At 45.8% G+C, this 24274-nt stretch overlaps 1 protein-coding gene across 2 annotated transcripts in view; it reads right to left on the bottom strand.

The window, feature by feature from the left end:
- The window catches only part of SPTBN1 (spectrin beta, non-erythrocytic 1), a 964524-nt gene that overhangs the window by 123852 nt on the left and 816398 nt on the right, over nucleotides 1-24274 (bottom strand). For both annotated transcript variants that reach the window (XM_069608234.1, XM_069608235.1), the window contains one exon: nucleotides 15169-15253. In XM_069608234.1, the coding sequence (XP_069464335.1) occupies nucleotides 15169-15253 (85 nt within the window). The remainder of the gene's footprint in view (nucleotides 1-15168; nucleotides 15254-24274) is intronic.

Here is a 24274-nt window from a genome sequence, read left to right as displayed (position 1 = left end):
TCCCAGCCTTTTGTCTATTATGGTATGCCATGACTTTCCTGGTCTTGATCTTAGAACCCAACCCTCTAACATTCCAGCTCAGAACATTGATACTTTCGGTGTTGGGTTTATCCATCATCTATAAGGTATTTGCCATATTGTGCATCTTGTACGTCTGCACTGTCTGCGTTAATATATCAGTGCCTAGATCCTGTGTGCTTTTTGGGTTTACAAGCTGGTTTATAAAACAGTAACCAAACTCTCCCGAACATGTCCCTCCCCCCTTCCTCACAGTTCCCCAAACTTTAACTGTGCTTTGATTCACTCCCACCTCCCTTCCCAACATCATCTCGAGCACTTGCTACAGGGGGGACTGGCGTTTCCCGTGCACAAGCCTTCCTTAATTATATTCGTTGCTTCCAGTTCTGGCTTGTTACTCTCCTTTATTTTGACACTCCGAGTCAGTATTTGCATCATGTTTTCCCCTATTTGAGCATGTCCCCCCCCCTCCCCCCCGGACGATGGTGGCATGTGAATCCCACCTTGGGGCTCGCTCTTTTGCCAGTTCTGTTTTCTATTTGGGCATAATGTCTGCGAAGCTGCCTCAGGCTTCTCTTAACGGTTTACTCTCATTCTGAAATTAAGTTTTATTCAGGGGAATATGCGTCTCTATGAAGTTTGCAGCTTCCTCAGGGAATGTGAAAAAAATCTTTATTTTGATGCTGAATCTTGAGTCTGGCGGGGTAGAGCATGGCGTATTGCACCTGCCGTTCTCATAGCATCTTTTTGACTCCCAGAAAAAGCTTTCTCTCCTGCTGAACCGCCAGGGTAAAGTCTGGAAAGATACGTATTGTGCTGGTTTCCCACTTCAGCTCTTTCTCTCTCGCAGTTTTTAGGAAGAAATCTCTGTAATTAAGTATGCGAGCTATGATGGGCCTGCGGTACGCACCGGGCTTCGGTTTTGGGGCCAGGGATCTATGCGCCCTTTCCACCATGAAGACCGGTTGACCATCCTGGTTCTCCCAGCAAGGTTCGCAGAAGGTCTTCCACCGCTTTCTCCATCGACCTTTAATTGCTCCTTCCGTTATTTCTCCGAGATCTCGCTTCTAAATCTTCACATTTAGTTTTCACTGTTCCCAGTTCAATGGCCGTCATGGATACTGTGTTTTTTAATGTTTCCATATTGTCCTCCACCCCCGATATTCTGGTTTCTGCCTCTGTCATACGAGCCGCTGTCTTGTCGAGCTGCGTTTTGATATTTGCAACACTCACCGTGATTCCGTCTAGCTTGTCTGTCAATGACGCAAATCCCTGTTGCATAGCTTGGAACACCGCTTGAGGGTCCATCATGGAGGCTGTGGGGGTCTGTTCAGCCTGCGTTAGCATCGTCTCCCCTCCTTGGGGCTCGGAGCCTTTCTGCATTGTGGTTGTAAATTTTTCGATGGTACCTTTGTTCCTTTTTGGGCCAAAGCCTTTGGGCATTGTCTCTTGGCCAAGGAATACTTCGGCGCCTTCCACCGATGAAGCTTCTATATGGTGATCGCGGGGTGCGTCTCCTCAGTATACCATGCTGTTATGTGCACTTAGTATGGGGTCTCGATGTTGCATGGGTGGTGTCGCGGTTGGGCCAGGGTATTAATGGTTGATCGGGGGTTTTGCTTGTTCACAGTTCACTATGGTAGTCTCTATCCACCCTTCATACTTGGTGCAGTAGCATTATTCCATGTCGTCCATAGTTCTCCCTTTGGGTTGCCATTGGTTGGGTCCTCCACTGTTTAGTATCCCTTCTGTGGTAGAGCAGGCAATGTTATGTGCGTTTCACATGCATTATTTCTGCTTCGTGCGATTGCCTGTGCCTTTACTGCAAGCAAAGTTGTCCATAGTCTCTGCTATATGTGCCTCCTTATTATTTTCCCTTGTGTGGCAGTCCGTGTACTAGCTGCGTACGAGATCCTTCGCAACCACCATGTTCACTGGGTGCGTTCTGATCTTCACTTATATAGGTTTAATTTATGTCTCAGACTTGCGCCTCAGCATCAGCGTTTATGAAGCCACTTGAAAGGGCGGGAGGCGACCGCCCACTCCCCCTCACAGACCCCTGGTGCGTGCGCCGGTTGAGTGGCAATCACCCGCCCGCCCTTCTCACCTCTCAGCTGCCTCGCGGCTCTGTCCGCGGCACCAGCGTCGGGAGTGGAGACACGCCACACAGGCCGCGCGGCCTCTCTTCTCCTCCGGGGGGTCTGGCAGTGTTCGGATGTCTTCCCGCAGCGGGGTGTCGTCTGTGTGTAGGCGGTGGGGGGAAGGTGGGGGTCAGCGGGGCGCCCCACGTGGATCGGTGCGGCCGCGACACACCCTCCTTTGTTGGAACGATTTCAGTGTTTCCGACGTCGCCTAAAGTCCAGCCGCTCCAGCGCCAAGCTCCTCCTCTCAGTCCCGGGTGAGCATACCTCGCCTTGCCTCGTTTGATACCAAGCTCGTATCTCGGGAATCGCTTTTCCATTCACGCCCAAACTTCGTGTGGGCTTTTCTTAGTCGAGTGATGCTTATGTCCCTTAAAAATCGTGCCAAACCGGAATGTATAAATGCTGTACTGCCGGAGCCTACACGGAAGCCGCCATTTTGTTCCGTGCGCAACAGCGCCCCCCCCACCCTGTTAAAGGTGTTTTAAATCCTTTACTTACCTTCTAGGCTGGCCACCCCTTTCGTCAAACATTGTCTTTTGACTCTCTGCACCCTCCTTTTTGAACCGTTAAACAAAGACTTGACTGCAGCTACTAGAACCGTTTGATCCTGGGCACTTTGCCTTGTACCATTGACTCTGGCACAGGCCTATTGACGCTGGCTATTTCAGTTACAACTGCCTTCTCTCGATTGCTTTTTACTAAGAAATGTGTTGATGCACCTAAACTCTTATAACCACCTTTCCTTCCCCTTTATATATTGTTGAAGTGCCATTTTGCTTGGTTTTCACCTCAGTATTGCTTATGCTAAAGTACTACCTTGCCTAACTTGTTCACAATCTTATGGGGAAGTGTTGCTGGTGTGTTTAGGAAACTAAACCTATATAACTGGTCCTTTCTCTCCCTCTGAAGAATTTGTTAAGAGTGCCATTTCTGCTTGGTTTACACTGTTGTTTTGCTCAGTTTTCACTTGCTCAAACTGGGCTACAATTTAATTAGGGAGTTGTGTATACTTTTCTTGACTGTTTTAACTTGCTTTAACAATAGTGATTTGTGTGTAGAACTAAGAGTGTGTAAAATAAATATATATTCTTTTTGATATAAAGCTTTGGTCAGTGTTTCCTTGTTCCATAGTATTGTAGCCCTATTTAAACCCTGAATACTGCTCATCTCCCTCAGGATAAGTCTGACTGCTCAGCCACAGCTACCAACTAAATCTGTGTGGTACAGACTGATACCAAAGGGGATTTATTGCATATACCTGTAGTCCTAATCTTCTGTAGTGCTCCCTAAGGGAACTGCATAGGATACTGCCTAACACTTTTCCTGTCAATCACAAGTCAATGGAGACCAAAAAAAGATTCAGCACTACAAAGAGTACTAGGAAAACAAGGTTTTTTTTAATGAGAAATAATGGACCAGATAATATGTAATTTTATGGAGTTAAGTGTTGAGATAATGGCAGGAAGATGTGTTTATGTATGAATGTTTATAACATAGTAAATTATGCTAAACAAAAGCGACAAAGTATTCCTGCATATGCAGCATATTGTTATGTAGCTTGTCTCAAACGGAATCTGGCCATGCAACACTGGAGACTTTGCAGTATCCCTTGTATGGCAATAAGTTTTGAAGGAGCTCTGCTGGTATCCAGTGACCAAGTCAAGAGTGTTTAAGCCCCAGGCCCAGCACCAGTCTTCAGGACTTGGGAGCCAGCCATGGAGGACAGAATGCTGGTTGGAAATGGCAGAGTCCTCTGCCCTTTCCCCAAATCCTCATGATCTGTAAAGATTAAAGTTTTGGTATCACTTGCAAGATAGACTCATGGCTTTTAATTCCCTAGAGGGGTGCATTTACTCTGGTTTGAGCGCGATTATGGGTCCCCTGTATTTAAGGGGCGTCCCTGTAAGTTGGGGTTAGCTTTCACTGAATTTTGAGGACTTGATTTATTTTACCTGGAAAGGGTGAGCCTTTTTTCCCACTTTTCTCATTTTGATGTGTGTTTTACTCTTGTGTTCTTTGATTATGGGGTTTTAGACAACTCCATAGGCATCATCGTTTCATGTACATCACACAGCACCATCAGTGCAGTGACACAGTGAAGCTTTTTAGGCTGTCCCAAGGTTTAAATACCTTCTCTGTGATAAACTGTTTCCCAGAGAATGTAAAGTTAAATTGACTTTACTAGTCTTTTTAAATTCCTAGACCCAGCACACACTATCTTACAATAGAGTGCTGGAGGAGGTACCTAGTGTATCCCCTATGTCTAGAAACTCATGTAGCAGTCAAATGCGACCCTTTCCGATCGAAATAGCTGCTGGCAGTGGTTTTACAATGAACTACCATGATTTTTCCTGACCGTGAACACAGGTAGCTAAAAATTGCGAGAGCCATGTTTTTCAAGATGGCACCTAAGTCCCTTCCCTTTTGTTTAAACAGGTCCCGGTGTTCTTTGACATTTTTTTGGAAAGGTCCTTCTAGAGTTTGTCTCTGCGCGCCAAACTAGGTTTGGTCCCTTTATTCCTACGACTTTGGCGGGCTTCAGGACTGAAGAACGCCTCTGGCGCCTGAGTGTTTGGGGTGGGCAGGAAGTGAGGGAGGTGCCCGAAACCCCCTGTGCTTAGTCTCCTAGGAGACCCAAATGTACTCTGGCGTGATTGGCTGGCTGACTGTCCAGCAAGGACAGCCACCCTGCTGGGTGAGTGGCAGCTAGGCTGGAATGAAAGGGAGAGAACTGTTTAAAAGGCAAGTCTCTTGGACTGAAAGGCAGAGTTGACTACTGGAACGAAAGAACCGAAGACTAGCTGGAAGAGGATGGCTGCTGCAACTACTGGACCGTTGGTTTGCCCGGTGGAGCCCTGCTGAGGGCCCGAATTGCCAAGTTCATCTCGAGATCGAAGGCCCTTCAAGGACGACTTCTTCCTTTGAGTTGGTGAGACCAATCAACTCGTAAGCCACCTGGATACTATTCTCGTAGCTGGTTGTGATTAACCTGGGGGATGGACACCAGCTTGTGTGCTTGAACAGCAACCTGAATCGAAGATTTGCCAATTTGCCAGATTTGTGACCCGTCCCTGTGCAGTGCAGGAGTCCCCCGACGTCCTCCCTCTTGTCCCCATGACTGAGGCTCAGGAACAGCGAGATCTGCAGGAACAGAAGCCTGCAGCTGCATCTTTTTCTTCAATACAAGGTACTGTCAAAACCTGACCGAGAGAACTTACCTCTCACCGCAAATGTTCTTGGAACTTTGGCAACTTGCAGGCCTAGTCAGCTTGTGACCCGACATATGAACCTTTCTTCCGTGAACTACTTCTAAGAACCGTGGCAAAGACTTTTCCATTTTAAATACCAGAACCGTTTTTACCTATACAAGACACTAGCCCATTGATTTTGGCCTACCTATTGCATTGAATGGACTCCTCTGGTGAACTCAAACTATTTGAACTGTTTTAGAGTAACTAATATTCATTTCATCAACGTATGCCTTGTTGCTCCTACTTCAATGCTATTTGGCACCTACTTCAAGGGAGCTCAACTGATAAGTAATCAGTATTCTAGTATAATTTTTGTGTGATATTGGTTGCCTCATTTAGTGAATGCTTTATAAATGATTGTGTAATAAATTAATAAGTGGTTTTACCAAGAAACCTGGAGTATAAGTGTCTATCTGAATACTTGTCATTGTAGACCTTGGTGTGACACCCTTACAAGCTCACATTCCCTTTTGAGATAAGCCTGGCTGCTGAGCTCGCTAACAAAAACTGTGTGATAAAGACTTATACCAAAGGTTGGTTTTGCTTAGTCATAGTTGTCGGTAGTGGTCCCAGAGGGTACTGCATGCAAACTCTGCCTAACACTGGTGGTAAGCGCTGAGGATAAATTGTATAGTTGTTACATTGAGAGTTCTGCTTTACATTTGTTCAGATAGTAACCTTCACAAGGCTAAGCACCACTAGAAAAGCAATTGTATCATGCCTAAGATGGATAACTAAACAGGAGGCCCTGATCATTTTAACAGTAGATCAACTGAAGGAAATGTGTAAAGATAGGGACCTCTCTGTTAAAGAAAAGCAAAATGAATTGGTAGAAAGATTGTTGGAACATCAAAGAATGATAAATTGGGCTGTAACCTCTAATCTCTCAGAAAATGTGGATAAAGTTGAGTAGGATGATGATCTAGAGTCTAACTCTAATGTTATTGAGGAGCCAGAGAAGTCAGAGGATTCCCAGGATGTGAGCCCCACTGCACCTCTACCTGCTCTTGGGCCTCAACCTTTAGCCACAGGGACCCTACCAGGTCCAGTACTGAGTCCAGAATTTGTCTCTCTTGAAAAAACAAGACTCGAGTTTGAGTTCAAAATAATCCAAATGTAAACTGAAAGTAAACATCAAGAAATCAGACTCAGAAATGGAAATGCATCACGCTCTTGAAATGAAGAAATGTTCTCTTGAAAATGCTTCTATCCCAGAGTCTTCTAGGTCTTCCAGTCCCAAGAGACCTTGCATGCCTAAAGAAGCTGCGAGTATGTATGAGGTGAGACTTGATATTTTGGATTGGTTGTATGCTTTTGAGTACAACTATGGGATTCAGGGTTTCACAGGCAATCAGTTGATTCCTTGGCTTTTGTCTAGGCTCCCCCAGGTTGCAATTGATGCTTTAATTGGGATGGGGGAACTTGAAAGATTGGAGTATGAAAATGTGAAGCTAGCTTTGATAGCTAGATTTGGGTAAAACTCCTTCCCAATACCTTAAGAGGTTTAGGACCCTCAAAAAGCATGATGGTGCCCATCGGGCTACTTGGGTGCGTGAATGTTTGAAGAACTTAGATGGTTGGGTAAAGGGTTACAGAGTTAACAATTCTGAAGGAATGAGAAATCTTTTTTTATTGGAATCTATTTTTGATGCCTGTTCTCCTGAGCGGAGACAGCACTTGGCTGACTCAAATGAGATTGACCGAAAAAGTTGGCAAGAGCAGCCGACTCATGGGTGGCCAACAGCGCCACTCATAAGTATTCTGGGGCCACTCATAAAAAGGATCAGGGGAAGCAGCACAAAGATGAGAATAAGGATAATACTAATTCCCACCAACCAGAAGAGGCCCCCATCCCACATAAAGGTAGATCCCCTGGGAAAGTAGGTAGGCCTAGTGAATCCTCTGGTATCCAACCAGAGGGAGGTCAGCAGAAACTCCCATTGCAAAGAGCATTTGGTAAATGCTATGTCTGTGGGTCTGTATACCATCTGAAAGGAGATCCCAGTTGCTAGGGTAAACCTGCAGGGGTCAGCACTGCCTCTTTAGCCTGCATCCCTGAGGAAGAAGTACACATGGCTAGTGTTCACGTTCAACTATTGGCTGAGGAACCCTTGGGCGTTCAAGCCAATGTATTCTTACAGCCCCTGGGTCTGGGTAAGAAACAGAAAATGGATGTTCATACTCCATTCCAGAGAACTCCAAAGGGTATTATATGGACAGTGTTCTTGTCAATGGCCAGGACACCCATGCCATGAGAGACAGTGGGGCTAGCAGAACAGTTGTGGAGGAAAGCTTTTTCAAGCCTGAGTATGTTGCTAAGGCACCCAAAGGTCCCACTAGATTTGCTGGAGGTCCTGTCCAACTGGTTCCAATTCTACCAGCTCTCATTCAGTGTAACAATATGACCGTGAGGATTCCTGTTAGTATTCAAAGTGAGGTGCCTGGGAGAGTCCTGTTGGGGAATGACTTAAAAACTCTAGGAGTAGTGTCCAGTATCCCCAGGCCTCCCAGTGAGAGGAAACAGAAGCAAACCAAATTGGCTAGAGGCAACCTTAAGAGACCACTCTGAGCCTGTAGGAACCGTAGACCCCCCACTGTAAGTCCTTGTGTTAGTAAGTGGACCTCTAACCAAGGCAAATCTAAGGTCAGAATAGTAGGGAAATGGGAGCCCCAACCAAGCTCCATCATTGCCCATCCAATTGTAAAGTCTCTGACCCTCCTGCTTCTGAGGAAGAGGTGGACAGACAAATTGGACCCCTCTCTAGGCCTATAACTCTTGGGCTTAGGCTGGGTTGCCCCTTTGGGCTTCCCTTTGTATATTCTCTTAATATTTTGTGGGTGAACTACTGTTCCCAAGCAGTAAAGTGGTATTCTAATCCCCTTTACATTTATTTTAGTGAGCCAGCACGCCCAACCTTATGTGGAGTGCTGTGGGGGAGGGGGCATACAATTTATCTGCTTTGATATGGTATGATATGGCATTTATAACGCGCCCATACACAAGTGTTTCGAGGCGCTTTCTTACCTGGTAAAAATGTTATAATTGCAAGTTTATTTGAATGGCTGGTGGCAGTGAAACTACTTTTATGACTTTTAGTCATTACTCGCAAGCTGTCAAATCAGCTTTTGTAATCCACAGGAGAGTCACCATCCTACTAGAATGGTGGGCTCCTTTTTTCACCATATCTCATTTGCTTGTTGTTTCCTAGGTCGTCTTCTGCCATTCAAGGTGGGAATGACCTTGGTTGAAGTTTTGTCTTTGGCAGGACACCTTTGTATTCCATGCAGAGGCTCCAGAGTGTCTGAGGAGGCAGAAAGCGAGGGAGGAGTTCAATACTCTGCAGCCCTTTGTCTTTCACCTTGCCTGAAAGGTACCAGTTTCCACTGGAGGATTGGCTGTCCTTATTGGACACCCAAACCGTCTGTTAGGTTAGAATTGGTGTAGCAACACTGTGTTTGAGAATACACAACACTTATCTGCTTGGTATTAGGTAATCTAACTTTTGGTATAGGTCTGTACTATACAAGATGGTAGTGCGAGTGTTGGCAAGATTGTATATAGTAACCCTGTGGTAGACTACACCAGCCTTGACCTCTTGGAAATAGGTGACCCAACCTTTGGTCTAGGCCTGTACTGCACATGTTGGTAGAGTGACTGAGCAGCCATGTGTATCTCAAGATGTAGAGGTGTAACAGAGATTCACAGTGACAGGTATTCAAACAACACTTAAACTCAAGGTTTCTTATTAAAGTAATTATTTATTAATTTAACAGTCAATTTTAAAACATGTCTTTGCTAGAAAGGGCAATATGCAACAATAATATACACTCCTTCAGTTAAGTATATACCCTTTTGGGAGATCTCTCACTCTCACTCTTCAATCGCTAGGACACTGTGGACATTGATATATCACTAACACTTAAATGCAATACTGGAGTTATGGAAAAGGGAGAAGGTTAGGGAAGGAAACAATGGTTAACAAGTTTCTCTGAACAGGCAAGTACTTTACAATGACCCCAATGATGTATAGGTTAAGCCTTTCCCAGCTATACAAGTAACTTATGTATGACTTTTTGAAGGGACGGATAAACACAAAATGAAAGGGTCAGAAGAGTCTGAAGGGAGCCAGGACAGCCAATGTTAATTGAACAAAGTCTAGGGGAGGTGAGGCCCTTCTGGAAGATCGCACAAAAGTCTTGCACAATGTTATAGAGAGTTTGTAGAAAAAGAATCACTGTTGGGCCACAAGCTGGGAGGGTTCTGAAAGAGCAAAGATGCAGGAAACTCTGCAAAGGGCAGCAAATGCAAGTCTCCAGTGAGAGCAAGCAAGCTACATACAACTAGAGGCAACTTCCCCTAGTCAGACAGTGCCTTAGGTTTGAAGAATGGTCGTCCAGCTGGCTTCTTATCCTGTTGTAGTCCTGCAGATCCTGTTCCTGGGCCTCAGTCGAGGGGACGAGAGGGAGGACCTCTGGCGACTCCTGCACTACGCTTTGAAGGTCGGCAGCAGCAATGGGCTTCCTCCAGATCAGCGGCACTTTGCGGTTTCAGCTACTCGCAAATAGCACCACGGTTCTTGGACACCTTGTGGGCTTCTCTTGCTTCTGGGGTCCAGCACTCTTGAGGTGGATCAGGCTTGGGTTGTCCTGCTTCAAGGGAGTTCTTAAGATCTTCCTGAAGCTCAGGTCCGGCTTAAAGACGATGCACTCGTTCCTGGTGTTCCTGTCCCCTGGCACAAAGTTCCTGCAGCAGCAAAGAACTACAGCCAGCAAGAGAAGAAGTCGTCCTTTCCGGCCTTCTCTAGTCGATACAAAAATTGGAGCTTCAGCACTGCAGTAGGGCTTCACCGGGCAAACCAAAGGTCCAGGAGGTGCAGCAAGCTTCTCTTCCAGTTTCTTTCTTCGGTTCCTTCGTCCAGTGGTCGACTGCCTTCCTTGCAAAATAACTAATCTTTTATGCAGGTTTCTCCCATTCATTCGCAGCCTAGCTGTCACTCACACAGCAGGGTGGCTGTTCTCCAAGGACAGCCAGCCAATCACCTTTGGGTGCATTCTTGTAACGAAGGAGACTAAGCACAGGGAGTTTCAGTAACCTCCTTCGCTTCCTACCCTTCCAGAAACGCTGGAGCAAGAGGTGGGCTTTACCCGTGAATCCCGCCAAAGACAAAACAACCAAAGGGGCCAAACCTGGTTTGTGTGCAGAGAAAAACCCAAGAAATGCCTCACAAGCAAGACATGGCAAAAAAAGACGACCTGGGCCATTTTGACAAAATGGGCACCCATGGTTGCAATACTGCAGGTTGCGAATGCAGCCTGCAGTAAAAACGCACAATGGTAGGAAAAATAAACCACTGCCACCAGCCATTAACTGTAATGAGGGTAACATAAAATTGTTACAGGAGAAAGTAGACAAAAGGGGATACTAAGTAACCCCCCGGCACTCCACTTAAGATGGTGTGTGCTGGGTCTAGCGAGAGAAAAAGGTAAGTAAAGTCAATTTCACTTCACTATTCTTGGAAACAGTAGTTTATCCAAGAGAAGGTATTTAAACCTTAAGAGAAATCCAAATGACTTCTCTGTGACACTGCACTGAGCGTGCTGCGTTTCACAAACAAAAAGGGTAAAGGGTAAACCCAAAAGAGAGTCCAAATCAGATAAAAATACATGAAAGCGTGAGAAAAAGGTCTCACTCACTCCAGGATAAAAATAAATGTAAAGTCCAAAAGTCCAGCAAAAGAGCTGAGGGTCTCTAAGGTAGAAGGGAATTAGCACATAAATGAGAATTCTCCCCAACATTGACTTAGCAGCCAGGCCTATCTCAAGAGGGGTGCATGCGAGCTGTAGCAATGAAATCAACAAATACAAGCAGCCAAATAACCTTACACTCAAGGTTTATGTTATAAATAATTATTTAACAGTTGTTTAAAAAACATTCTTTAAAAAGGGCAATATATGAAGCAATCAAATACACTTTAAAATACTTTTCCAGAATCAACACAAACCTAGTAGATACTCTTTAGAGATGATTTTTACACACTTCCTATATCCAAAGGTTACTTCACTAACTAGGACAGTAATAGCATTCATATAACGTTAGTAAAGTTTGTAGATTGAGGTTTGCAGAAAGGAAAGGTTAAAGGAAGGAAAAAGGTTAAATAGGTTCTGAGAGTATGTAAACACTTTCAATCTTCCAATGAAGTATAGATAAAAACCTTTCCCAGCAATAATAATTAAACAGCAATTTATCACCTATGAGGGACAGTAAGAATCCAAGTCAAATGGAAAAGAAGAGTCTGCAGGGAGCCAGGACAGCCAAAGTCAAATTGGAGCAAAGTCTATGGAGCTGAGGCACTTCTTAGATAGCAAAAGTTTTGCACAATGTTAGAGTTTGTTGAAGAAAAATAACTGTAGTGTCACAAGCTGTTCCACTTGCGGAGGGTAGAGCTGAAATCAACTCTAGCGAAGTAGCTACTGCAAGTCTAAACTGAGAAGAGCAAAATACAGACACTGAGGTAAGCACCCCAAGTCAGAACAGTACCTTTGGTTAGAAGAAGAGTGGTCCAGCTGGCTTCGGTCTGGTTGCAGCGATGCAGATCCTGGGCATCAGTCATGGGGACAAAAGGGAGGACGTCTGGGGACTCCTGCGGCAGAAATTCAGAGGTTGGCGGCAGCTACGGGCTCTTTTCGGATCAGCGGCACTTCACGGTTTCAGCGCTCGGTAAACAGCACCACTGTGGATCTTGGATACCGGTTGGGCTTCTTTCACTCCTTGGGTCCTGCACTCTGGTGTGGGGACTCAAGCTCTGTTCGTCCTGCTTCTGGAGGGTCCTGGGGAGACTCCTGGAGCTTCTGGCCGGATCACAGACGTTGCACTCGACTACGGATTTCTCGACCCCTGGCACTCAGTACCTGCAGCAGCAAATAAGTACAGCCAGTCGGGGAAGGTGGTCCAGTGGAGTTTGTCTCAGGGTTAGTTGGTCCCACTAACCCAAGGGAAGAAGTCGTCCCTTCCAGAGCTTCTCAGTCCCTAAACCCTCGCCTTTTAAGCAGGGTTCTCCCATTCATGCGCAGCCTAGCTGTCACTCAAACAGGAGGGGGGCTGTCCTGAAAGGACAGCCAGCCAATCAGGACTGGGTGCATTCAGGCATTCCTAAAGACAAAGGACGGGGGAGTTTTGTGAACCTCCCTCACTTCCTGCCCTTCCAGACACACTGGAGCCAAAGGCATGTTTCAGTACTGAAGCCTGCCAAAGGCAAAACGAACTAAGGGCTCAAAACAGAGGAAATAATGGCCATAAGAACTGGTGACTTTGAAAACCCTTACCTGTGTAGATTCTGTAGAAAAAATGAAATTTGTGAAACACTAGTACACATCCTGACAGAGTGTGATGGGCTAAGGAAGGAATGAATTGACAGCTTTAGCCAATATGTACAAATACGGAATGAGTTGATTTAGATCTTTTATGGATGGATATGTTACACGGCAAAAAGAGTGAAATTACAACTGGCTGTATTAAGATTCCTGAAGAATTTCTGTAGGATAGAAAAATAAGATACGTGTTGTCAGTATGTATATGTATATGTTTTGTCTCTTGAACTATTGGTAGAGAGTATGTCAACTTGATTCTCTTATAAGAAATTTGTGTATGAGATAGCTGCTTCTTTTTATTATGTATGTATGTAACCTTTTTAGTTGTATGACTTTTATGGAAATATTTTTGTAAAGATTACAATGTAATCATATACAAATAAAAAAAAAACGAAGGGCTCAATCCTAGTTTGGCACGCTTAGTAAAACCCAAGAAAGACCTCACACAGAAAATGGTGAAAAAAGAAGAGCGGGGCCATTTTGACAAAATGGTCAGCCTAGGGTGCTATACTGCAGCAGAGGATTCAGCCTGCTGTAGAAAAGCACAACGGTAGGACAATTAAACCACGGCCACCAGCCATCTAAAGTAGTGAGGGTAAACATTTTTTTTTACATGAGCAGGTAGGATAAGGGGCTACTAAGTAACCACCCGGCACTCCACGTAAGATGGTGTGTGATGGACCTACCAAGAGAAAAGGTAAGTAAAGTCAATTTCACTTTACTATTCTTGGGAACAGTAGTTCACACAAGAAAAGGGATTTAAACCTTATAAGAAATCTAAAGAATTTCTCTGTGACACTGCATTGATGGTGCTGTGTGTCACCACACAAAATGCAGACACCTATGCAGTTTGTCAGACTCCAAAAACTAAGTAAACACATAATCCAAATCAGGTCAAAATACATGAGAGAGTGAGAAAAAGGGCTCACGCACTCCAGGGTTGAAATTAAAAAGTCCTAAAGTCCAGCAAAAGAGCTGGGGGTCTCTAAGGTGGGAGGAATTTAGCACTAAAATGAACATTCTCCCCAACAACAAGACTAGCAATTTGACCTGCAAGTCAACCCTGTTTGCATGTAGGAGCGCCCGTGCACTCTGCTCCTGTGGGTAGAGGACGTTTCCACATAATCTATAGTGTCCAACACCATCCTTAAAATATATTTTACCTCTCTTTGCCATTCATAATCATTTGGGTGAAATGATACTTCATATTATGAGGGAGGGGTTTGCCACCACATCCTACAAAATATTGCTTCCATATCTAGCGTACACATTGCTTTCACACACCTCAGAGCAAGGGTAAACAAGGCAAAAACTTTCTTCCCACATCCATCTAGTTTTTTGGATACCCTGTCTGGCAAGAGGGCCGGAAATGGTGAAAGCACACAATGATAACATGAAAATCCATCTTTGGCAGGTAGGGGTATTCCCGTAATGTTGGAATGGGGGATGTGTCTAATCCACTCACTTAGACTCCAAAACACGGCCAATAGGTCGAAATCAAAAATAGGTACAGCATCAAAATCCTTTTGGCATGGCGACCTTTCTTGTTCCATCCCACTCCTCAAAAACTCAGTGAAAGGGTGAAACCACCAAGAAGGCTGCATTGATTGGCAGAATCAGGGCTAGGAGTGGTGTGCTGCTGCAAAACATGGGGTTGTGCATGCCACTAACCTGCAAAGCGTAGGTATACACGCCGCGTCTGGAACTCATTGTTGGAGACTTTGGCAGTGGCAATGATGTTGGGCTAAAGATGACTTTGCTTGGAAGAGGAAGACCCACTGCATAACCTGAATCACTTCTTCCTCTACCTTTCCTCCCTCCCCCACAAGGGCCGGCCTGATTCTGAAAGTACCACCTCTGGCAGGTGAACATCTGTCTCTGCCATTGTTGCTTTGGGACATGAACACCTTTGCCATGTGGTTTTCCATGGCCAGGGACTGGCCTTTACAACAAACTTCTGAATAATGATTCAGGCCAAGGAACCCTCCTTAGATGGCTTGAAGCATGACTTGTGAGACAACATGATTCGAAAAGTATCCATAGAAAATAGTGGCTGGTCTGTAACTCTAGCGTCTGCACTGTGGAAAAGAGCAGAGGTGGTAATGAGGTGCAGACCACTCAGCATATAAACACAGTGTATGGAAATAATGGTGCTGAGGGAGCCAGATATGCTCCGATAGTCGCGATTGGAACTGCGCAATAACCCTTTGTGGCTGTAAAAAGAAATTCTGGACGAGTCTGCACCTGGAGGAGATTTCATTAGATGAGGAATCTGTGGAAAAAAGTCATCCATTGGGACCGAGCTGCATGGACATAGGAGCACAGTAAGTGAAATATTGTGTAGAGCATGCAACGCATGCAGCAAAGCTGGAATGAAATGTCCTTACTCAGCCTGAGCCACTCCCATCGATCTTCCCACTTGTCAATCATTTCTTTCCTCTTCTCCGTCAGCTGCAATAGCTTCTCTTTGATCTAGATTTTAAGAAGCAAATTGAACCAGATTACACATGGAAGGGCTAAAGTTGGAAAACAATGTTATGCGTATCATCAAGTGATTCATTACTAAAAACACAAATTGTAGGATCATTCATCTTTAGGAAAATGCCCATTTTAGGGAAAGCGTATTTCAACCACAGTTGTCTGGTCCAAATGCATGACAGGTCGCCAAGCAAGGCATAGTCCAAACCAGACCTACTCCAGGAATGTGGTGGCAGCATGCAGAAGAGACCCCAGTCTCCTAAGGTTCCCTTGACGCAATTGATGCTTGTGGTTTAATTGGCCCCCATTAGTATGCCAATGCCCATCAGACCCTGTCTTTGGCACGTCTCTCTATTCTAGCAGAGAATATGATGACTAGCTGTTAGGCAAGATTGTATGCAGTACCCTGTGGGAGACTGCACCAGCTTTGTCCTCTTGGCAATAGTCAACCCAACCTTTGGTATAAGCATGTACTACACAAGTTGGTAGAGTGACTGAGCAGCCAGGCCTATTTCAATAGGGTTCAATGTGAGCTGTAGGGTTGCAACATCGAGTTTCACATTGACAATTATCCAAATAAAACGTATAACTCAAGGTTTCTTGATTAAACAATTATTTATTAATTTAACAGTCAGTTTGAATAAGCCTTCTTTAGAAGGGAGCAAATATGTAACTGTTAGGGATAATTCTCAAACATGCTAATTTCCTTCATGTATTTTGATGTGTGTTTTACTTTTGTGTTCTTTGATCATGGAGTTTTAGACAACTCCATAGGCATCATCTTTTCATGTTAATGTTGGAGGTATTTGTACCGCGCACCGTCACCAACAGAGTTGGTCCCCGGGCGGTCTGGCGGATTTACAAACTAGAAGGCGGGATCGGTTAGTGGGATGAATAGGGATTCGAATAGCTAAAGCGGTGGTGTTCTGTTGGCAGCTTCATCTCGGTATACACCGTGCGCTGAGCCTTTGGTGCTAGTGTCGGAGCAATGCCAGGCCTCGTGTGCTATTGGTGCAGCTTATGTGTTGTTGCCGTGTGGTGAAGTGCATGCGGATTGCGGTGCAAGAGGTGGTTGTTTGAGTTTGTAAGTGCGTTAAGTATGCAGGAAAGTTTGAGGTTATGTGACACAGTGCAGTGACACAGGGAAGCTTTTTAGGCTGTCCCAAAGTTTAAATAACTTCTCTGGGATAAACTACTGTTTCCCAGAGAATTTAAGGTTAAATTGACTTTACTAGTCTTAAAATTCCTAGACTCAGCACACGCTATCTTACAATAGAGTGCTGGAGGGGTTACCTAGTATCACCTATGTCTAGAAACTCATGTTGCAGTCAAATGCTACCCTTTCCAATCAAAATGGCTGGTGGCAGTTATTTTACAACTACCTTGATTTTTCCCGACCGCGAAAACAGGTAGCTAAAAATCGTGGGAGCCATGTTTTTCAAGATGGCTCCTTAAGCCCCTTTTGTTCAAACAGGTCCCAGTCACCTTTTTTCGCCATTTCTTTTTGGAAAGGTCCTTCTAGAGTTTGTCTCTGCGCGCCAAACTAGGTTGGGTCCCATTGTTCCTACACCTTTGGCGGGCTTCAGGACTGAAGACCGCCTCTGGTGCCCGAGTGTCTGGTGGGCAGGAAGTGAGGGAGGTGCCCGAAACTACCTGTGCTTAGTCTTCTAGGAGACCCAAATGCACTCTGGCGTGATTGGCTGGCTGACTGTCCGGCAAGGACAACCATCCTGCTGGGTGAGTGGCAGCTAGGATAGAATGAATGGGAGAGAACTGTTTAAAAGGAGAGTCTCTTGGAATGAAAGGCAGTGTCGACCACTGGAACAAAAGAACCGAAGACGAGCTGGAAGAGGATGGCTGCTGCAATTACTGGACCGTTGGTTTTCCCGGTGGAGCCCTGCTGCAGGCCCGAATTGCCAAGTTCATCTTGACAGAGAATCCCCTTCAAGGACGACTTCTTCCTTTGAGTTGGTGGGACCAATCAACTCGTAAGCCACCTGGATACTATTCCCAGAGCTGGTTAGGATTAACCAGGGGGAAGGACACCAGCTTGTGTGCTTGAAGAACAGCAACCGGAATTGAAGATTTGCCAATTTGCCAGCTTTGTGACCCATCCCGGAGTGCCCCGAGGTCCTCCCTCTTGTCCCCACGACTGAGGCTCAGGAACAGCGAGATCTGCAGGAACTGCCAAAAACACAAGTCTTCAGCTGCATCTTTTTCTTCAATACAATGTACTGTGAAAACCCGACCGAGAGAACTTACCACTCCCCACGAAAGTTTGTGGAACTTTGGCAACATGCAGGCCTAGTCACCTTGTGATCCGACATATGAACCTTTCTTCTGTGAACTACATCTAAGAACCGTGGCAAAGACTTTTCTGTTTTAAATACCACCCTGTTTTTACTTATACAAGACACTAGACCATTGACTTTGGCCTACCTATTGCATTGAATCAACTCCTCTGGTGAACTCCAACTATTTGCACTGTTTAAGAGTAACTAATATTCGTTTCATTAACTTATGCCTTTTTGCTCCTACTTCAATGCTATTTGGCTCCTACTTCAAGGGAGCACAACTGCTTAGTAATCAGTATTGTAGTATAATATTTGTGTGATATTGGTTGCCTCATTTAGTGAGTGCTTTATAAATGATTGTGTAATAAATTAATAGGTGGTTTTACCAAGAAACCTTGAGTATAAGTGTCTATCTGAATACTTGTCATTGTAGACCTTTGTGTAACACCCTTACAAGCTCACATTCCCTCTTGAGATAAGCCTGGCTGCTCAGCTCGCTACCAATAACTGTGTGGCACAGACTTATACCAAAGGTTGGTTTGGCTTACACCTGTAGTCAAAGTTGTGTGTAGTGGTCCCAGAGGTTACTGCATGCAAACTCTGCCTAACACACACTCAGGCTCCAAGAATAAGGGAAAGACTTTTAAGGGATTGGGACTTCCGTTTAGAAAAGAAAATAAGTGTGTCAAGTTACTTACTTTTAAAGAGTTGCTCGGTAACTGCAATTCTAAGAGTGAACAGTTACAAAAGTTCTTACTGATCTTGAATGTGTGATGCACTGTTATTGAAAGTATGGTTAACATCTTTTCTTCCTTAGCTACTGTTTTGCCAGTCTAATAGAAAGTAGATGTGAAGGCATTTTATTCTCCTGTGATTAGGTTGTGCCACTTCCCAAAAGTAAAGTGTTGGTATCACCAGATTAGTCCTTTGAGGATAATTGTATGAGTGTCCCCCCAATTGGGTCTCGCCTCCCCTGACCTGCTGCTAGCCTGTCCAGAATAAGTTGTTGTTGCCTACCTAGAATAACAATTCAGTAAAGTGTACCATTGGGTTTTTCTTTCCCCTTCATTGTGAGGTTAAACAAAGTATGTTGGTTTTACTTACCTTGTGTTAGCTGTGTGGCATCCAAAATAAGTTACAAGAGTTACTGCTTACCTCAATCTGGGGTTCCCCGATTTCAAAAGCACCTGCAATTGTATATTACATCCTTAGGTTTTATTCACCAGGTATAACTGTTATCACAAAAGTAGTTATAGGTTTTTACTGCACCTAGATAAGTGTTCCACTAGTCACCAAAAGTATATTGTCCAGTTGACTGATTAAGTGATTCGTACTGAGAATCATTATACAACTGGAAGGGTATACTGCCCTTGCATTACTGAATGTAATTGTAAAAAAGTAACCATTGGTTTTACTCCCCAAGAATAGGCTTGACCTATACTGAATGCGTATGAAAAGGTTTTGACTTCCCTAGAACTACTGTTAGGCACTTCAAATAAGGTATATACTTGGGCCTGTGTACTTTCAAGTGTAGTGGTGTGTTTTTATACTGTGATGTCATAATGTTTTAGTGCTTACTTACCCCTAGATTTATCTGCGCCTACTTGTTTTTAAATAAATTCTTTATTTTTACATACATATTGTTTCAGTGTTTCTTTGGATCATTTCTATTACAATTTCGCTTGTACTGATTCTACAGCCCTCTGGCTACTCTGTCTACGCTACCATGAACTCAGGTGGTACAGCCTTATACTAAGAATGGAGTCTTGTACTGCCTCAGTTGAATGGTTTTACTAAGCCCTTAGTTGGACTTCAGAAAAACTGTCCTAACATGCGCTAAGGCACCCAACACTACATTGAGGTCCCACCCAGGGTGCGGCTCATTTTATTGGCAGATAGAGTCTGTGGAGGCCAGCCAAATGTCACTTGACCACCGGGTTGGTGGAGGAGAAGAGGCCCTCCTCTGAATTCCTGTAAGCCCCTATGGCTGCTAAATAGGTGTGCAACGTGTCCACCTGTATGCCGGAGTGGGAGAGGTATGCTGAGAAGGAGAGCATGTCATCCAAAGTGCACCTAAGGGGGTCGATCTCCTTAGAGTCGGCCCAATGACAGAATCTAGACCATTTACTCTTACATTGGCTCCTAGTAGCCTTGCTTCTAGCGCCCTGGATGATCTCTAGGTTGGCCTGCGAGAGGCTCAAGTGTTTTAGCGTGACCTGCTCAGGAACCACGCTGCAAGGGCTAGTTTGTGGGGAGCGGGGTGGAGAACTCTGCACCCCTGCTGGGCTAGGAGAGGAGCTGGGCCCAGTGGTAGGTGAATGGGTGGCCTGTCCGATAGGCTGAGCAGCTCGGAGGACCACGGTCTTGCCGGTCACCATGGAGCTATCAGAATGATGCAGAGGTGACACGACTCCTTTATCTTGGTAGATCACCCTGTGGACCAGGGGTGTGGGCGGAAAGGCGTAAGCCACCATGTCGTTCCACTATATCTGGAATGCGTCGCCCAGGGAGCCGCAGCCTTGCCCCTGCCAGGAGGCAAACTGCTGGCATTTCCTGTTGTCCCAGGAGGCAAACAGATCCACTTGGGGATGCCCATAGGTGAGGAAGATCTCCTTCAGTACCAGGTCGTTCAATTGCCACTCGTAATTGTCCACCCCCAGTCTACTGAGCCTGTCCGCCTCCAGGTTGGACTCCCCCAGGAGGTGTGTTAGGCACGATTGTATGCAGTACCCTTTGGGTGCACTACAACAACCCTGACCTCCTAGCAATAGGAACCCAACCTTTGGTATAAGCTTGTACTACACAGGTTGGCAGCGTGTTGAGCAGCCAGGCCCATCTCAAGAGGGGTCAATATGAGCTGTAGGGGAGTTATGCATAGATTCACAGGGACAAGTATTCAAATAAACACACAAGGTTTCTTGAATAAACAATTAATTTATTTGTCAGTCAGTTAGAGTAAGCCTTCTTCAGAAGGGGGTAATATAAAAGTAATACTCAAATACACTTAAAAACACACACTCTTCATATTTCTAAATTAGTAAGTACCCTTTTGGGATGGCCCACAGGCACTACCTACACCCTCATGTGACTTCAATAGTTAGAGTGCTGAGGACATTAATATATCACAGTTGCATTTAGAATCAGGTTTAAGAGTTTGTCAAAGAGAAGGGTTATGACACAACAAGAGATCTCACAAATATTTCTCAAAGCAGGTAAGTACTTTTGATAAAACTTCAATGCAACGTTAGTTAACCCTTTCCTGGACGGAAGACCAAACACATTCACAGAGGGAAGAAGAGTCAATTAGGGAGCCAGGCTAAGCCAAAGTCAATTTGAGCAAACGTCTAGGTGAAACTGAAGCACGCCTCAGAGGTAGGTAAAAGTCTTGCACAATGTTTTAAAAGTATTTGTAGAAAGAAGAATGCAAAGTAGGGCCACAAGCTGTTTAGGCTTGTGAAGTAAAGAAGCGGTCAGTAACTCTACAGAGCAACCACAACAAGTTTAACCAACCGAGAACAAGTGTAGTTACACAACAAGGGGTAAGTTCTCTCAGACTTGACAGTATCTTTAGATTGAAGAAAAATGCAGCAGATGACTTCTGTTCCTGTGCAGCTCTGCAGATCTCACTGTTCCTGGGTCTCAGCTCTGGGGACAAGAGGGAGGATTTCTGGGGACTTCTGCACCGCAATGGGACGGTCACCGCTCGCAACCAGCAATCTTCAAACAAGTGGCAATTCGGCGTTTCAGCTCTTCCCGACTACCGCAAATAGTAACACCATGGTCTCTGTCGAGATGGACTTTCCTTGCTTCTGGGGTCCCGCACTCTGTTGAGGGGGCTCAGGCTCAGTCAGTCCTGCTTCCTGGCAGTCCAGAGGATCTTCTTGGTGCTCTTTGCCAACTTAAAAGCAACGCACACAATCTGTTTTTCCTCTCCCTGGCGTTTCGGTTCCAGCAGCAACTCTGTGGAAATTCAACCAGCTCCGAGAGAATGTCCAGGTGGCTTACTTTGGAGTTGATTGGTCCCACCAACTCAAAGGGAGAAGTCGTCCTTGCAGGGGTTTCTCTGTCGACATAAATTTGGAGTTTCAGCACAGCAGCAGGGCTCCAACGGTCTAGGAGTTGCAGCAGGCGTCCTCTTCAAGTTCTTCTTCGGTTCCTTCGTCCAGTGGTCGACTGACTTCCAAGCCAAAAAGCCTCGCCTTTTATGAAGGTTTCTCCCATTCATTCCAGCCAAGCTGTCAGTCACTCAGCAGGGTGGCTGTCCTTTCTGGACAGTCAGCCGGCCAATCACTACAGAGTGGGGTCTCCTAGGAGGCTAAGCACAGGGTGTTTCAGGCACCTCCCTCACTTCCTGCCCCCACCAGACACTCGGGAGAGAGAGGCGGGATTCACCTGTGAATCCCGCCAAAGACAAAGCAAACAAAGGGACCAAACCTGGTTTGGCCCGTTGAGTAAATCCCAAGAAGGACCTTTCCAAGAAGAAATGGCAAAAAAAGAAGACTGGGGCCATTTTGACAAAAATTGCACCCTTGGGTGTTTTACTGCAGCTGCAAACGCAGCCCACAGTAAATGCACACCACGGTAGTTAAAAGTAAACCACTGCCACCAGCCATTTATCGAGGAAAGGCTAACATAAAAATGTTACATGAGAAGCTAGACAAAGGGGATACTAAGTATCCCGTCCAGCAGCCTATTGATGGTGTGTGCTGGGTCTAGAAAGTTACCAATGTAAAGTCAAATTTACTTCACTGCTCTTGGAAACAATAGTTTATCCAAGAGAAGGTATTTAAACCTTTGGGACATCTGAAAGACTTCCCTGTGTCACTGTACTGAAGATGCTGTGACACACAATGTAAAAGATGATGCCTATGGAGTTTGTCAGACTCCATAAACAAAAGAAACAGTTCAAAATCACATTAAAATACATGAGAGAGTGGAGAGAAAAAAAGTGTCTCACTCTCTCCAGGTTAAAAAAACCAAGTCCTCAAAATCCAGCAAAGTTGCTGGGGGTCTCCAAGGTAGCGGGAATTAGCACATTCCAGAGAATTCTCCCAAACAAGGTGGACAGCCATGAGGTAGATGTTGTTCTCTAGGGCCCATTCCCACATGCTGACAGCTAGGTTGCCCAGTGGTGGAGGAGGGGGTGGGGGCAGATCGTGTACCCCCTGCTAGTTGACATAGCACATGCTGGTGGAGTTGTCAGTCTGGATAAGAAACTGTCTTGCCCTCTATAAGAGGGAGAAAGGCCTTGAGAGCCAGCCAGATGGCCTTCAATTCTAGCCAACTGATGTGGGACTCCTGTCGAGTCCAGACACCATGGTCGCTGTGGTTGTCCAGAGTGGCTCCCCAGCCCTCTAGGGAGGAATCTGTAGTAACAGTGACCTGAGGGGCCGGCTTGCCGCAGGTTGCAGTCCGCGGACCACCACTCGAGGTCTGAGTGTAGAAAGGGAGGCATGCTGACAGGTTCCGCTTGGGAGCACTTCTCCTGACTCCGTAAGGCTGCAAAGTGTAACTGTAATATCCTCATCTTGAGTCTTATGTGGGGTACACCCAGCAGTACCGCTGCCATAATACCAAGCAGTTGTTGGTACCACCAGGACGAGGTCACTGCCCTGGTGAGGAATTGAGTTGTGGCTCTCTTGATGGCCGCGATCTTGTCCACCGAGGGACAGACTCTCTCGGAGCCTGTGTCCCAGATGAGGCCCAGGAAGGTCAGGGTCTGCGTGGGTTGCAGCTGAGACTTCTTGAGATTGATAGTGAACCCCAGGTTGTGGAGTGTGTTCATCAGTGCGGAGGAGGTAAGGTGAACCTCCTCTGGAGATGTGGCCCGGACGAGCCAGTCCAGGTATGGGTAGACATGGTGGCCCTGGGCCCTGAGGAGGGCTGCCACTGCATTCATTAACTTGGTAAATACCCTGGGTGCCGAGTTGAGGCCAAAGGGTAGCACCTTGTATTGGTAATGGCTGCCCATGATCCTGAACTTCAGTAAGGAAAATGCGGCTGCCAAATCGGGATGTGTAGATACGCGTCCTTCAGATCCAGGGAGCACATCCAGTCTCCCCTGTTTAGTGTTTCCGTAATAAGTGCTGGCGTAACCATCTTGAATTTTTGTAGAGGAAGTTAGAGATTGAGGGTGGAAAGGTCCCACACAACTCTCAGGCCAGCCTGGTGGTTCTTCTGTGTGGCGAAAATCCTGGAATAAAAGCCCAATCCTTGCTAGGAGGCTCGGACTTCCACAGCCTGGGTCCCGACGAGCGACCAGATCTCCGCCAACAGAGTTGCTGTCCCAATCTGAGGGAGAGGAGGGGAGGAGAGGAGAGGAAGGGACTGGCAGGCGGTACCCCGTGGAGACTACGGATAGGATCCAGAGGTCAGAAAAGTTCTGGCGCCAAAATTGCACGTGAAAGGCAAGCCTGCCCCCCACTGGAGACACATGGACCCGAAGGGACATGTCATGCCTTCTTTCCCTCTGAGGCTGTTGCGGAGGAGGGGATAGGAAAAAACTCTTGCCGCCACCCCCTTTTGTTGTTTCCTCCGGTGCTGAATCGGAACACGGTCAGGTTGTCTGGACCTCCGTTCTTGGAAGCCCCAGCACCCGCCGCTTGTGGGAGCATTGATGTAACTGGGCGTACGCCTTGTGCGTGGCCTTCGTAAGAATAGATAAAAAGAACAGCTTGCAAACCACAAAGTATTTATCTAATTCCTCATCCGTGGTGGAGTG

The sequence above is a fragment of the Ambystoma mexicanum genome, chromosome 4q (assembly GCF_040938575.1).
Source record: "Ambystoma mexicanum isolate Mex_15411 chromosome 4q, UKY_AmexF1_1, whole genome shotgun sequence".
Lineage (NCBI taxonomy): Eukaryota > Metazoa > Chordata > Amphibia > Caudata > Ambystomatidae > Ambystoma > Ambystoma mexicanum.
The sequence above is the reverse complement of the archived record's forward strand: the minus strand, read 5'-3'. Positions and strand labels throughout refer to the sequence as shown.